General features: G+C 38.8%; 1 protein-coding gene across 1 annotated transcript in view; it reads left to right on the forward strand.

Moving 5' to 3' along the window:
* Positions 1-17078, forward strand: part of LOC134222420 (uncharacterized) — a 368754-nt gene that overhangs the window by 141793 nt on the left and 209883 nt on the right. Inside the window, exon 2 of the mRNA XM_062701570.1 lies at positions 6716-7944. Within this exon, the coding sequence (XP_062557554.1) occupies positions 7884-7944 (61 nt within the window). The 5' untranslated portion in view covers positions 6716-7883. The remainder of the gene's footprint in view (positions 1-6715; positions 7945-17078) is intronic.

Below are 17078 nucleotides of genomic sequence, written 5' to 3' on the forward strand. Positions count from 1 at the left end.
GGAGATGCAGAATATTCTTCGTTTTTTTATAACCAAGGATGTTAACGATCGTTCAGTAATTTGCGTTCGATCATTTAGTAGTTTGTCAATAACACATTCCAGAAGCTGAATTTCAAAATATGTTGTATGGTGAACTTCTAGTGCTAAGGTTTTTCTACAACTTTGCCTAATGGTTCGTTAGTAGAACTCAACTAATAACGGAGTTAGAGCGCTAGTTGCAGTAACTCAAACTAAATGATTGGAATTTTGTTATCATTTTGTCTAAGTTACTGAAACTATAGCTATAACTCCGTTACTAGTGGAACTCAAACAACAGACCGTTAGGCAGAGTTGTAGAAAAACATTCATACTAAATGATCGAACGCAAATCACTGAATGATCGTTAACATCCTTGTATTATAACAATGAGTGTCAAACTAAATTTCTTCTCCTTATAGCAGTTCAGCGAGCTGATTGTATATAAGACAGTGGGTCTCCGAGCCTCCTATAAAAAGGTCGAAATTGGAAGGAAATGGTTGCCTTATGGTACAACTTTTTGTATGATAAATGAAAAATTATTTCTTCATACCTGGCAAACTGCTGTCGTAAAAACTTTGCATTTAAGAAAGATACAGAGGATTCTTCTAGTGAGCAAATGTATGCTATGTATCATCTGTTACTAAAACTCTATTGGTCGCAATTCTGTTATTCGACTTCGAAAAAATGAAATCAAAATTGCGTACATAATGTAAAACCAATTCAATAAAAATTTCGCGGAAAACAAATGAAATTTCGTTTCGTTTCGTAAAATTTCGAATTTAATGAACCTTGATTTCGTATCGTTTCGAAGTCTCGAAAGTAAATCGAATCAACATAGACATTTTAAATTCCTTTTCGTTTCGTTTCTTTAGGAAAAGGTGTGTTATCGCATACCCTTACCCTCGCCCTTAGGGGTGGTACACTTATTACGTAAGCATTTTTTCTGGGTTTTTTGACCCCCGCCTCTTCCCATGTAAGATTTTTTTCATACAAATGATTTTTTATTTATATGAAGCTTAAGATATTGACCAACCCCCCTCCCCCATAAGTGCTTATGTAATATGTGTACGGCCCCTTACCAATTGTTGCTCATTCATATGAATTATGAATAATCTTTTATTTAGTAACATTTTTTTCATTGAAATGAAGTATAAACTTGAAATAATGACTAATTCGGGGTACTGGCTCATTCTGGGTAGTGTCCCATTAGGGGTAATGGCATTCGGGGTAGCGACTCATTCGGGGTAGTGGTCTTCGGCGTAATGGATTTATGGGTAGTGTCGTAGAGTCGTGATACCGTCAAATAAAATGTAGTTTTTACTATTGAATCAAAAAAGAAGCTATTATTTTGCATGATTGATTCAATGGTAAATGGGACTTTTACAATAAAAAATGGGGGTTCATATGTATCTTTACAATTAAATTACAATATAAATTTTCCATACCAATTTCAAGGCGAAACAATTGATGTTGCTGTTCTTCTATGGGATGTTTGTAATTCTAATCTTTTCCTTACTTTTTATTTATTATTTTACCATACAAAAACTATATGTTTTTTTTGCATAGTGGATTCGATTATAGAAAATACAAATAAAATACACATTCCAGTGCATAAGAATCAACACAGGTCAATAATGGTTGTTTGGCATAATGCCGTTTGACTAGACCAGTACTGAAATTTTTATTTTCATTGAGAGAGGTCACGCAATATTTACATTTTATTCTTTTACGCTACCATAGAAAACATAAACAATGAAAATATTTCCACCAAATTTGGACGAACTTTTGAGGTAGAATTACTTACACTATCGCACTATACCCAATTTTACGTTCAATTTGCGGTCGTATCTGTAATACAACCCTCTTGTTTTATTTCATGAAAGCGCGTCAAACTATTGTAAACAAGCTATTGCTTCTTCAATAATATTACTTCTAGCACGAAAATCAGGTACAATATAATCATTTTGTCCACTAGTCATCGTTATTTGCACAGATCTATTGAAATTATTTAGAAATTTAGATTTACAAACAAAGCTGCTTGTTATATGACAGGTGACCGGGTGCCCGCTACATTTTCGTTTGGGCGCTTGAAAATGCAACTGTTTTTACTTTCACATGACGATCACGAAAACTACCAGTACTGGACTAGACCAGCTGTTCTTCATAGAACCAAGGGCCACTGCAACCCGAATATACCTCTGCACTAGCCACGGGCTAAGTGAGAGCAAAGCAATTAAAGGTATTTCCTAATTGAATATAGGAAACGAGCTTTCGGTCATTTCCAAATCTAGCAGTTACTGCTACGATTAGTCATGTCGAAGTTTTAGGATGAAAATGGAAACGGTATGAAGATGCAGGGATAGGGATCAAATTTTCGAAAAATCAAGGATGATCAGAACTCACCCGCGATCTTACTTTTAAATTATCAAGTGATAAAAACTCGTCAGCGATTAAGAAACGATTCTTAATCTTGAAAATTGTATATTGATTTGAAGCATTTACCGTTACATTTTGAACTCTTTTTCCTTAGAACTATGAAACCATAACGCCAAATAGAATATACATATAACGGGACTGTTGACTTCAACTGACAACTTTCGCAGCACAACTAGCACGTGCTATCCAAGCATTCATCGCCGGAATGCACCACGTGGCGAACAAATTTTAAAAAATATCGAAGTAGCTTTTATTCTGAAGGTATGTTTTTCTTAGGCAAGTAGGGGAAGTGCACCGGTTTTGGCCAACTTAGTGCCCAAACTAGGAACATGGCCAAAACCGGTACAATTCTCCTATCTGGCATGTATTTTTCGTTACGAGATTCACGCCAAACACAGTCATCTATATTAGAGCCAAACGAAATGCGCATCTCTATTACACTCTGTGTTAATACACTCAAGAGTTTTAGATTTCAATTAAAAGTATTGAGAATCATTTTTTGTAGTTCCGGATGAATCACTGCGACCACTCCATTGAACCACTTTTGTTCCTTTGGGAATCGCCCACCCACAGGAGGATTCAATTGAAAACTCGAGAAAGATTGCGTCAGTTATAAAAAAATCTATTTGAACTATCTGAGTGATTCAATTCCAAAACCTTAAGGGTCTCCGATAACTCCCAGCGATGTCAGTCAGAGATACTCAAATAGAAGCATCTTGGACTTGGGGTATAGAAAGATATTCGGACCTGGAAAGTTTTCTGATGGGACGCAAAATACAACAGCCGAGCCAAAGCGTTACAAACCTGAGTCGATTGGCTTGCCATCATGGTGACCGAATTGATCGACGGATAAATTGGATATTGTTGATCGTCATTTGCCGGCTAAGACGCCTTAGCTGGTAATCTATATCCAAAATATAATTTTCCTACAAAAAAAGACACTAGAAAATCTCGCTCGAATTTTTAAGTATATCTATTGCACAAGAAAAGCACAAACTCCGCTAGGTGGATCAATCAGGGTTTTCAATTTTTTTGCCACACGAAAATATTTAAAAAAAGATTCATCCCTCCGAATCATTTAAATAATTTCGATTGATTTTTAAATCTTTTGATAGATTTTAAAAAAATCAAGTGTGTTCCCCCTTGCTCTACGCTATTTAATTAAATCTATTCTTTTCAATTGTTATTTTATCAACACAATACATATAGAAACATATATTTGTTTATGTGTGTGTGTATCTTCAATCTAACTCCCACTGTCTGGCAGTGGTATTATGGAAGAAAGCTGACTGTAATAAAGTCAGCTTTAGCCCGGGAGTTAGAAGGTGCTAGCTCTATCGCAGCTCCAGTGACCCATTTCAGACTGCCTGGTAACTCACGTCCAGTCCGAGGCCACTTTCACTTACAATAAGCCCCGCCTGTTTATGCTACCATTATCAATTGGATAATGGATCCATAAACAAACTTCCGGATTTTTAATCCAGCGCGTATTTAGTTTTGGAATCATATAAAAACATATTGAAACAATCTCACCAAATTGATCCAATTCCGGTTCAATGAACTGAGGAAACGATGATCATTTCTAGTGTCCACAAACAATTCACTTCACTCTTCCAGATTTATTCTGAGCAATGTATGTATGTTCATGTATTTTTGATATTATCACTCAGCCACACATATTGCACCAAGGACGTCCCCGTATACAAACTCCTCAAACGATTTCGCGCACTCAATTAAGAAACACACTTCATTAAAGGTCAACAAAAGCGTAAATTTTAAACTTCAGATCACATAAACTTTTTTCTTCTAGAGCATATATCTAGACCAACATTTGAAAAGGGCGTAACAGCCAAAATTTATTCCTTCTGATTCTTTGTCCACATATCTAGCTTTATATGTAGACGAAGAATCAAAAGGAATAAATTTTGGCTGTTACGCCCTTTTCAAATGTTGGTCTAGATATGCAAAATATAGACATCAGCCAAATCTATTTGTTGCGGGAACGAACAAAAACGTGACAGCAAATTCAAAAGCAACCATCCGCGCGCATGGCTTGCTGCGATCATAGAAACATATATTTGTTTAACTTTAAAAATATTTTCCAAACAAATAATTTTTAATTTGATGCAATTTCCGGTAGACATTTCGAAACACCAACATACAATAAAAATATTAATAATTGCATTGGTTACATTTATATCTATGGTACTTGGTATGTACAACAAAGGCTTCTTTTATTGGAAAAAAAGCAGTAAGAGAACAATAGATTGTTTTGTTTAAAATAGAAATAATATTTTTTGAATGGATATTAAACCATCCAACCACACTGTAATTTTTTATCCGGGCTATCTAACAAGTGAACAAACTTTCACTCTTGGCTGTTGAAATGGTTTATTATCTCATGTTCCACTTATTCAGAGCAATGATTGAATGTAGGATTGCGAAGTAAAATTGATTAATCCGAAGCATTGTCGCTGAAATATTTGAGTTTTTTCTACTTACCCAACTGTACCTTACTAATGACAATCGTTCGAGATACAATATTACAACATTTATTCTCTTCACGTACAGAATTAACAACAAATGTAACTAAAAACTTGGGCCCTCCATAGCCGTGCAATAAGACGCACGGCTACAAAGCAAGACCATGCTGAGGGTGGCTGATTCGATTCCCGGTGCCGGTCTAGCCAATTTTCAGATTGGAAATTGTCTCGACTTCCCTGGGCATAAAAAAGTATCGTGTTAGCCTCATGATACATGAAAGCATAAATGGTAACTTGGCTTAGTAACCTCGCAGTAATAACTGTGGAAGTGCTGGGGATGTAATGCCAATAAAAAGAAGAAAAAATAACTAAAAACTTCCAGCAAGAAATAACTCTCGATCAACATTCGAAATGTGACGAGCATTTTCCATTCGACTTGAGTTGTTTTCCAGTGTGCTATCGAGTTTCCATAATGCCAAAACATTTCGATATTCTTGTACCTCCTCGAGCATCGAATCGGAAGCCTGTCATGCCAAACACATTTGGCTCGATAGAATTTCGTTCGACTCGAGATGCGCAATGCCACCCCTGCTTTTCGCTAGTCGAAGCGTGGGAGCATGGGCAGCAGGACTACAAGTCGAAGGTTCAGATTACGACACTTCGTAATAAAAAATCAACACATTTGCTGTTGTTAGTAGGAAGAATGACAACTTAAAAAATTGTATGGCAATATCCATAAATCACGCCTTTCTTCTATGAAGAAGGAAGTGTTTAGAGAAATAGAAGTTTCATAATTAAAGCAGAAGTAAAGTATAGTACATATACATATAAGATAGATGTACCAAATATGGTTATAACACCAATTGTAGCACTAGTGCATTATACACTGAATTGCACATCAAATCAGCTCAAAACATGTTCAGATAAGTGAATCATTTGTATAAGATACGATAACACGTTCAATTACTTTTATGAAATACAAAACATAACTGTAAACATTCATTTCACACTAACGTTCGAAAACAATGGGATTTGCCATAATAGGGTACACAATAGACTAACGCAAAATGAACTCCCCCAAGAAATTATGACTTTTGAGCGGGTCGCATAATGAACGCAAAATGAACTTTTGTTCAAGAAGACGACCCGCTCAAATGTCAAAATCCATCGGGTGAGTGAATTCGATGAACCCCTGCATAAGTCTATTAGAGATAATGCCGCAACTGGTGCATGCGTCCCTATTATGGATAAGCGATTTTGAAGATAATTACATAGTTTAATGTGGTATTTACTATTGTTCTAAGGAGCAGGAATGAAACCCGTTTCGTTTGACATACTGACACCATTCTGACACTTTTATTTATTTTTTGAAAATTATTTTTTCTTAAATATAGCAGCGATTGGTACACCCACCATAAACCGGTGATTGTTCTTTAAGTGTTGACGGAACATGTAATCTACATGAATTTATATTCAGATTCCAAACTAGTTAAGTATTGTATTTCGTTGAACTTCACTCAATCTTATGTATTGGTAAATAAATCAGATTTTAACTTCCTAAATGCAAAACAAATACCAAAATCGGATTTGCTTCCAAGTAATTCTGCATCGCACAAACGCATCCTAGCTACGTCAATAGGTACGGCCAGGTCCCAAACTTTCCGACCAGCAGAGGGGGGCTTAATGTATGTAATTTGTTCGACATAAAATAAACTTTTTTATCTGCGTCCTGCATCTCTAACTCGTTCTTTCCTTCTCTGGTTTCGGTTTCATTACAGGCAGCCGGGGCAGCATCACCAACCTTCGGTATTTAATGGCGGTTGCTCCCGAGACTTCCGGTGTTGTCAGTGCCAGTTGGGAGCTTGCCGGGTGATAAAAACCGGAACAGCCAACGACAACAACAATTACTCAACTGTGAATTCCGAAAAGCACTCTGCAGAGAGGGCGACATAAATTAAAGGAGCATGCTCTCGCCGGTTGCAACACAGGATATAAAGCAAATAAATAATCATCATTATTATCATAAAATATAAAGCACCACGAGCCGGGGCGGACGATTCTCGGAAAAAGACAGTGCTTGACGGGATTCGAAAGGGTGAACTCGTTGACACCCCGCACATGGCCAAATTGTGCAAAGTGGTGACAGTAACTGCAAACAGCACAAAACGGCAACCCTCATTAAGTCATCAAAAACTAGTGAATATTTTAGTGTAGAAGCACTTCGGGGATGGAGTGATAAAAATTAAAGAGCATTTAATGAAAATTTAAACCTCGAGAACCCAGCAACGACCGAACCACCGCCGTTCTGTCCCGGTCGGAAAAGTTTCCACTTCATACAACTCATTTTCCAGCTTTTCTCTGTGCCGTGCTGAAACTATTCCACCTTCCGTTGGCTTCGAACGTTGCTCGTGTATGTGCAAAAGTCAACACAGCAGAAATTGGAGACATCCTGTTCTGCCCTACTCTCTTGCACCGATTCCATCCAAAACTAATTCCCGAGTACATGAGATTAAAGTGTTTATTCTGGAACGTCGACTATAAACTCTATCGCCATCTATCCTGTTCGCTTCTACCCTACTTGAACTGTTCAGCAGCCCTAGCTCCCTCCTCTACCGTAGCGTCCTATCCGCGGAACAAACGATTTTTAAGGCTAAACTTTCATCCTCTCCGATCGCCCGATAAGCTACCCGACGGCGGCAGCAGCAGCAGCGAGGATCTACGGAGCGATACCAATCAGTTCAAGCTCAGTGTCGGTTGGGGATAAGTGCTCATAAAATAATTGCAGTGGCTGTCCGGAATCGGTCGGAGTTTTATCGTTAAACAAAGTGTTGCACAAGTTGGAACAACTTTCCAGTGTTGAAGTGATTTGTGGTATTTCGGACCCAGCAGTCAGTCGCACATTGATGGATTACCCTTGCCACCGTTAGGAACGAAGGTGATGACGTCATGATACCAACGATCGATCAAAGAATTAGGATTATATTTTGTTGGTACCTTGTCTTAACATGTAAGTATTGACGTTCTTTTGCATATTTTAACATTTTTAATACCAATGATTCATATATTGTCATATATTGCTCAATCTAAAAATACAAAATGAATCTACTGTCTAGCTCAATTAAAATTTGTAGACTAACACCCATTTTCTTATGGTCTTCGGGAATGCAAGAGCAAAGGTGACAGAGCAAAGAATAACGAGTATATAAATCTAGATTCAGTTTGATGTACGATACATAACTGTTCAATCCTCTCGCTCAATTTATCTAATATACAGAGCCTGTTATCTTGTTCAACAATTATTCTAGTTTCAGTACTCTGCCATTTCCCTATATGCTTCCAACAAATGTGTTCAGCTATTTCATGCCAATCAACTTGGATGAGCAGTCGATAATTTCTTATTTCTTTCTTTATTTCGTACATTTGAAAGGTTCAGGCGTGTGTAATATTAAACAGAACCAATGTCCATTATGATCTTACTCAATGGCTCTACATTCCAACTGGAACTTGGCCTGCTTTTCAACTTAGTATTCTATAAACATTTCAACAATTGAAAGCTTTTCTATGCCCGCCATTGCATGAGTATGTGTGGCATGTACAATGGATGCACTATGCCCAGGGAGTCGAGAATGTTTCCCACCCGAAAACATCCTAGACCGGACCGAGAATCGAACTCGTCATCTCCGGATTGCCATCCTACGGCTTTGCTCGCAAGGCCAAAGGAGACCCCAAATGTCCATTAACTATCAAAAGCTAATGATTAAAAGTTAATAAGGAGAACATATGGGCCACATATGGACGTATTTGGTGTGACTTGTAGTTGGGTTTAAAACATTTATAGATGGAATGGATGCTTTGGATTTGAGATCAGGGTATTTCAGTCACTCGTCCGGGCATTTGATGTCATGGTCTGTGGGTGGGGCGTCGTAATCGATATATATGATTGGACTAGGAACATCTTCCAGATGGCCAAATCTACGAAAGAACAGAAAGGCAGAGACACGGAAAAAAACTGAAGAACAAAAAAGAGAAGTTAAGTACATTTATTGCCTAGAAGCTCAACACCTTTTTTGCTGACTACTCGGATAATTGTCAGATATTGCTAAACATGTAAGCTATTTAATTAGGAAAGCTTTGATCACCGCGTGACTTTATCGAAATTAATTTATTGGCTTTTTTCGGTGATAATTATACTTCTTCTTCTTCTTATTGGCATTACATCCCCACACTGGGACAGAGCCGCCTCGCAGCTTAGTGTTCGTTAAGCACTTCCACAGTTATTAACAGTTATTTCGATGTAAGCTATTTTTTTTAGTGGGTTTCGATATTTTTTCAATCGATATTTAGTAACAATTATTGAAGGAAATTCATATTTTTTTTATGTCGTCGTGGTCATAGATGCAATTTTGAAAAATAAACGGTTGAAATTTGTTGAAGTGCATTTAAAATATAAGAAGGCCAACATATTTCTCAACGTTTGTTCCTTACAAAAAGTTGCAATTGAATAGCTGAAGAATAATTTGCCGGCCTACAGAAAAGCTATTGCATTTAAATCACTTACCGTGAGCGTGCCATATTCTGCGCGACTCCTAATTCTGTGCACTAGGACAATAAAACATTTTTTTAAATTTTCTTTACTGTTATTGTGCCTTGCAACAAAATGACAACTTTCATGATCATTTTCCAAGGCTCTCATAGATGTGAACAATTTATCCGCAGTACTTACTTCCCGTGATAATGAACATGTTTCTGCAAAGAGTCCTATGTATTTCTGCTCCAATTATAGCATAAATAAGCAGATTCGTTCCAATTTAATAGCCGTTCACGATTTGGTGGGTTAATCACAGCACTTCACTTCTTCTCGAAGGGAAATGAAAAAAAATTTTACACACTTCTCCGCACATGAGCAGCCCGAAATATTGATCGAATGCAAATTAAACTTCACTTTTTGGAAGTCACTTGTTTGAAGCGAAAACTTAATATAAAAAGAAATTTTTGTCCGAAAAAAACGATTAAAAACTGATCGCGGGCAGAAGCCATAAACTGAATAACAATACATGATATGCACTTGATTGATATAAGAGCTAAAAGAACAGGCCATAATATCAAAAATATGCACTGAAATATCATTTAAATTTCAAAATATGCTATGGATAAGAACAAACTAATGGCTCGTAATATTAATCACTTCTTACAAATAGCATAACATGATATTGTCATGATATGTTAGTGCAAAATATTGATATTGTCATCTGATCTTTCATCTATTATATCAATCAAGTCCATATCTCATTTTGCTATCATATCATGATTTGATATGATTAAGTTTTTTTCTTCTGCTCGGGATGTAAACACAGGCACCGGTAGCAGCAAACTAATAATTAGGGTGGTTCAAAAATGATTTTGCAGTTAGTTAGTCCATATAGTCCATCAAACTCGTCATTCATGAATCAAGTGATCCGGATCGTCAGTCCAGTTTGTCTCAACCAAGCTCGCCCAATTGCCACGTTATGGAAGACAGCGGTTACCACAGAAATATATATATTTTTCGTCCCTTACAATTTCAGCTACGAATAGATTATCAGGAAACAAATATTCATCCCAGCACTCAATCAATATTACAAACACAACTTGGCGGATAATCAAACGGACTGGATACACTGGGGGACCATCCCGATTTATTTATTTATTTTGTCGTTTTTGTTGTCAAACAATTCTGGCAACCAGAATCTCTGGACAATATTTATCTATTCGACATGTTTGAGTTGCCTTCAACAGACTTGAAGAACGCGGATACAGACAGACTTATGGACTCCAACAATCGTCTCTACTACTGGAATGTACAATTTTTTTAGAGCGGACGGATTTTCTTAGTCGTAATTATGAGTCTGTTGACAGGATACCAAACTTGTTGTACTACTTACTTGATGGGCTACAGCTCTTCGATGAACCTACGCCGAATGGAGTATCCTTCTCCACTGGACTCGATCCTGAGCCAATCGCTTCCAGTCGCCCTGAACATTGAGCGCCCTCAGGTCCTCTTCAACTGCAAAAAGCCATCGTGTACGCTGCCTTCCACGAAGCTTGCGGCCTCTTCCGGGTTCTCTACTAAATATTATCTTCGCTTGACGTTCTTCTGGCATACGAACAACGTGACCAGCCCACCGTAGTCTGCCGTGTTGTATAAGCTTAATAATATCCAGCCCTTTATACACCTGGTACAATTCGTGATTCATGCGACGCCGCCAGATACCGTTCTCCTGTTTACCGCCGAGTATTGTTCGCAGCACCTTACGCTCAAACACTCCGAGAGCTCTCCGATCAGCCTCTTTTAACGTCCATGTCTCATGGCCGTATAAAGCCACCGGAAGACTCAGAGTAGTATACAGCGCGAGTTTTGTTTTCGTTTGCAGACTACAGGACTTAAGCTGGTTACGAAGTCCGTAATAAGCCCTATTTGCAGCTGCAATACGCCTTTTCACCTCGCGGGTAACATCATTATCGCACGTCACCAATGTTCCAAGATACACAAATTCTTCTACCACTTCAAATTTTTCACCATCCAGCACTATTTCGCTACCACCACCACTAATGAACCCACGTTGATTGCCAGCGACCATGTACTTCGTTTTGCTGGTATTGATCGTGAGTCCAATCCTCGCTTCCACGGCACGGCGATCAATTCCGATAATATCGATATCGTCCGCAAATCCCAGGAGCATATGCGATTTTGTGATAATGGTACCGCTTCTTTGCACACCAGCTCTCCTAATCGCTCCCTCGAGCGCTATATTGAACAGTAGGTTCGAGAGTGCATCACCCTGCTTTAATCCATCTAAGGTAACAAATGACGTCGATATTTCATCCGCAACCCTTACTCCGTCCAACGTTATACGAATCAGCCGTATAAGTTTCGCCGGAAAACCATGTTCAAGCATAATTTGCCATAATTCATTCCGTTTCACTGAATCGTACGCCGCCTTGAAATCAATAAACAGATGATGTGTCTGCAAGTTGTACTCCCGGAATTTATCAAGGATTTGTCTCAGGGTAAACATTTGATCCGTCGTTGATCGGCCCTCACGAAAACCTGCTTGGTATTCGCCGACGAAGGACTCTTCAAGCGGTCTCAATCTGTTGAGCAGAATACGGGACATAATTTTGTACGCCGAATTAAGGAGGGTTATTCCTCGGTAATTGGCGCACTCCAGTCTGTGCCCTTTCTTAAAGAGAGGGCAAATGAGGCCGTCCAACCAGCTAGCAGGCATTTCCTCGTCTTCCCATATTTTCGACATAATATGGTGCAGAACTTCATAAAGCTGCTCACTGCCATGTTTGAGAAGTTCAGCCGGGAGCTGGTCCTTCCCCGCAGCCTTATTGTTTTTCAGCTCTTTGACAGCTTTTTAACCTCATCTAGTGTAGGTGACTCCACAGCTTGTCCATCGTCGCTAATATTTATTCAGTTCACCGATGCACCGTCACTTCCTCCATTCAACAAAGTCTCGAAGTGTTGCTTCCACCTGGCAGCCACTTCAGTTTTATCTGTCAGCAAATTCCCTTGTTGGTCGTTGCACATGACGGGAGATGGCGCTGTCTTTCTCTGCACGCCATTGACAGACTCGTAAAACTTCCGCATATCGTTCTGCTCCATTTTTTCCTGCGCCTCACTAATAACTTGTTCTTCGTACTCTTTTTTCTTCCTGCGGTGGGTTCGTTTTTCGGCTGCTCTTGCTTCCTTGTACCGATCTCTATTCGATCGGGTACCCGACACCAACATCCGGCTTCTGGCAACGTTCTTCTCGTCTGTCACTCTCTGACACTCCACATCGAACCAACCCGTCATGGGTCGCCTCTGTGCAGTGCCTACCACTTCTCGTGCTGTTGTGCTCACCGCTCCATGGATCGACTCCCATAGATCGTTGATGTTGTCGCTAACGTTGATTGCACTTATCCGTTCGTCGAGCTTCTGGCGGTACTCAGCCGATACTCCTTCCGCCGACAATCGCTGGATATTGTAACGCATCGTTCGCTGTGATCTTTCGTTCGATACAGTTGACAACCGTGATCGAATTTTACTGACAACGAGGTAGTGATCAGAGTCAATGTTCGGACCTCTGAATGTCCGCACATCGATAACATCCGAGAAATGGCGCCCATCCACCAGACCATGGTCTATCTGGTTGCAAGTTTCACCATTTGGGTGTCCCCAGGTGTGCTTTCGGATGTTCTTTCGTGCAAAGTAGGTGCTACTGATGGCCATCCCTCTGGCAGCAGCAAAATTTACTAGCCGTAGGCCGTTGTCATTGGTAGCGGAGTGAAGGCTCTCCCTTCCACCTTAGGTATAGCTGACGCGATACAGCATTTCGTTTATCAGCCGCTGGGTACCAGGCAGACGCTGTTTGAGCCGCACCTCCTGGTGAACAGACGCTCCAGGCGTACTAAAAAACAATTTAATTTACGCCCAAGAGATGATATTCAGCGTTCGGGCGTTTCGGTATCCGTTGGTACCGTTCGTCCATCTTATCCATCTGAGTATCCATGTTCCGTTACAGGATACAGGTTTTGAATAGCAGGATTTACAATTCGACTTTTCGTGATTTTGGTTCAGTCGATTCGATTCAGTCGTTGGTTTGGAGCAGTCGATTCATGGAGAGCAATTTCCATTATTGCATTCAATAATTCTGGCTGCTTGTCTTCAACACGAGATCTGCCAGCTGAATTTTGAATGTTGAGGATCAACTTTGCCTCCGGAATTTTCCTTTCATGGATTGTATTATTTGATGTCGTCGATTCTGCGATTGAATCTGGTCACTTATCTTCCTTTTTAGACCTCTTTCAATTATCTGTTTGTCCTTTTTTGGTCATTCATCCGCTGCCTGTCACAATCCGTCAGTAAACCTCGTTCGTCTCGCCCAATGAGGAGCAAAAGTTCTTGATTGACATCTGCAAGCTGATTTCGCATCCGTTCTTGTACAGGTGCCGGTCTTTTTGGTGCCAACGTAGACGATGTAGATGCTTTAGCGGACGATGGCGTTGACTTAACATCACCAGTTATGAAGGAAGGTGTCCGCTACTGCACCTACCAAATATTTTTTCGATTTAGGTAAACCGGTACACTTCCCCTAATCGAAATATATGTCAGTGATTTCTGGAAAATGGTGATGCTGTCCATAGCTTAGGCACAAACAAACCGACATAACACTCGTGAAATTTTCTTCGGTTACTGATTTACAGGTCAGTTTAAATAATCATTAGTTAGCCAATCGCACATCGGATTTGCTCGAGTTTGCTCAATACCGCCATTTGGTTCGTGATTTGTTCATTGTCCAACTCAACATATGTCGTTAGTGTTTGCACGACGATGCATGTGATGAGTGAATGTTCAATGTGTTATGTCTTTATGTCTGTTTGTCTGCGGTTTTGGAATCAATATTTTCTAGTTACAAATTCTATGGATTTGATCGATTCCTCTTATACACTGGCAATTCTCACGATCCAATAATTTTTATTACTAATTGTTTACGTTTTAGACTCATTCAACAACCGCATGTAACACACCATCAGCAAAAGAAATATGTTTCAAATAGAAGAAAGACGGACATACATTAAAAAATAACATATTTATGAAATCTTTTGAAACTTTCGAGAAAGCCTACGTAACATACCATAAACCCCTATCCCGTATCGTCATCAGGGTTGCCACATTCAAATCTGTATTTTTACCCCAGAATTTAAAAAATCTGTATTGCAAATCTGCATCCACCAAATCAAATCAGTTCTTAACAAAGTTAGTTTTGAAAAGTTGAAGTCTGGAAATACTACGCGAAACTACAAGTCAGACATTTATTTATTAATTTTCGTCAACCGTCGTAGACTAGTACATATACATATACATAATTTTTTCATTTCTTAATGCTAATATACATAAATTGTGAAGTATTTACCATATATTTATAATAAAAAATTAACTAGAGATTAAATAGTACAGATAAAAAATGTTATATCTTTTGTCTTATGTGTTGCGATTTCGAATTCTATTAAAATATGTTTTAAGATTCTGCCGAGACATTGTAAAGTCGATAGCTTCGCAGTGTTGATTGTAAATGTTCATTATTCGATTCAAAGGTCCAAATTTGGCATAATTTGTTCGATGATAGTTTGTTATAAATAAGGTACGATTACGAAGTTGCCATGAAGGAATATAAAAGTTTAATTTTGATAAGATTTCAGGTGAATCAACACGTTGCGAAACGATATCATTTACGAAGGAAACCATTGCTATTTCACGCCGCTCTTTCAAAGTCTGTATGTCAATAAGCATGCAGCGTGCTTTGTATGATGGGAGTGGAAATGATGTCCAGCCTAATTTACGAAGAGCAAATAGTAAAAATTGCTTTTGTACAGATTCTAATATCTCTTCGTGCGTGATTGAGAAAGGAGACCATACAATACTGCAATATTCCATTATTGATCTAACATAAACTACATAAAGTGTTTTAATTGTATATGGGTCATAAAAGTTATAGCAGAAACGCTTTATGAACCGTAGCATGTTATTAGCCCTGTGAATGATTGTGTTGTAGTGGTCTACGAAAGAAAGTTTAGAGTCTAAGATTACTCCTAAGTCCCTTACTCTTTCACATTTTTCCACATTCTGATTTCCTAATGCGATTGAAATGTTTGGTATTGTTCTTTTTCTGCTAAATGAAATTAAGTTGCATTTCTTTACATTCAGTTCCTATAGGCTTTTCTTGCACCATATGTAGAATTTGTCTATTTCATTGCGGAATACATTGATGTCGACTTCATTTCTTATTTCCATAAAGAGCTTCATATCATCGGCATAAATCAACACTTCAATGTTTTTCAGAATGAAGGAAATGTCGTTTACGTACAAGATAAAAAGAAGAGGGCCCTAATGAGAGCCTTGAGGGACTCCCGAAGTGACTTGAATTGGTTTTGATGTGTGTCCATTAAATTTGATAATTTGTTGGCGGTCAGTTAGGTATGATTCAAGCCATTTCAGGAGTCGTGGTTCAATTCCAATTTTGTGTAGTTTAAAAAGCAGCATCGGTATATCAATGCGATCGAATGCCTTGCTAAAGTCCGTATATAGAGCTTCTACATGGTTGCCGTTATCCATTGCATTCAATGAAAAATCTACGAATTGAAGCAGATTTGTTGAGGTCGAGCGACCTGTTGTGTGTCAGTTACTCTGTTTTTGATTTGCAAAAATAGCTTCTCGTTGACAATTGCCTCGAAAAGTTTTGGAATGCAAGAGATAAGGGCTATGCCACGATAATTACGTACGTCTGATTTTCGACCAGATTTAAATATTGGTACTAGAAAGGAGCTTTTCCATATTTTTGGGAAGATTCCAGTTTCCAGAGACTTATTGAAAAGCCAATATAGAGGAGTAGTAAGTTCTTTTGCTAGTTTTTTAATAAATACTGGTGGAATCGTGTTAGGGCCAGGTCCCTTCGAAGCATCCAAGTTCATTAGAGCCTCGAAAATTGAACTTGGATGCTTCGAAGGGACCTGGCCCTGACACGATTCCACCAGTATTTATTAAAAAATTAGCAAAAGAACTCACTTAGTCAATATTTAGCAATTTTTTTGTACTTTTCTTTCCAAGGATTATAAATAAAGGTATACAAGCAACAATGTTTGCTTTCTCAAGGTTTAATATTTGATAATTCACGAATATCAAGGAGCCATAATAGCCATATACACAACATCTTTGTTGGACTAATATTCAACCACACTGGGTTCGATTCCCGGTGCGGGCTAGGCAATTTTCGATTTGGAAATTGTCTTGACTTCCCCGGGCATAAAAGTATCATCGTGTTAGCCTCATGATTTACGAATGCAAAAATGGTAACTTGGCTCGGTACAACACTGAAGCTGACAATATGACGTCCCTAATCCCGAATCTCAAGGTGTTGGGCGATCCGTGCCGAGTGGATGAATGGCCCGGGGGTGAAACAATTAGCCAGGCAGTTAACGGAGCCTGTAATGCTGGGTAGACACACTTTCCTGGTGCTTTACGTAGTAAGATCTACCACTCTGGTGCTCTAGTTCTTACTATTCTTATTAATACGCATAAGTGATGGTCGGAAGGGTAAGGAACGATTATATTTTGCT

Source organism: Armigeres subalbatus, chromosome 3, assembly GCF_024139115.2.
Source record: "Armigeres subalbatus isolate Guangzhou_Male chromosome 3, GZ_Asu_2, whole genome shotgun sequence".
In the NCBI taxonomy this organism is placed as follows: domain Eukaryota; kingdom Metazoa; phylum Arthropoda; class Insecta; order Diptera; family Culicidae; genus Armigeres; species Armigeres subalbatus.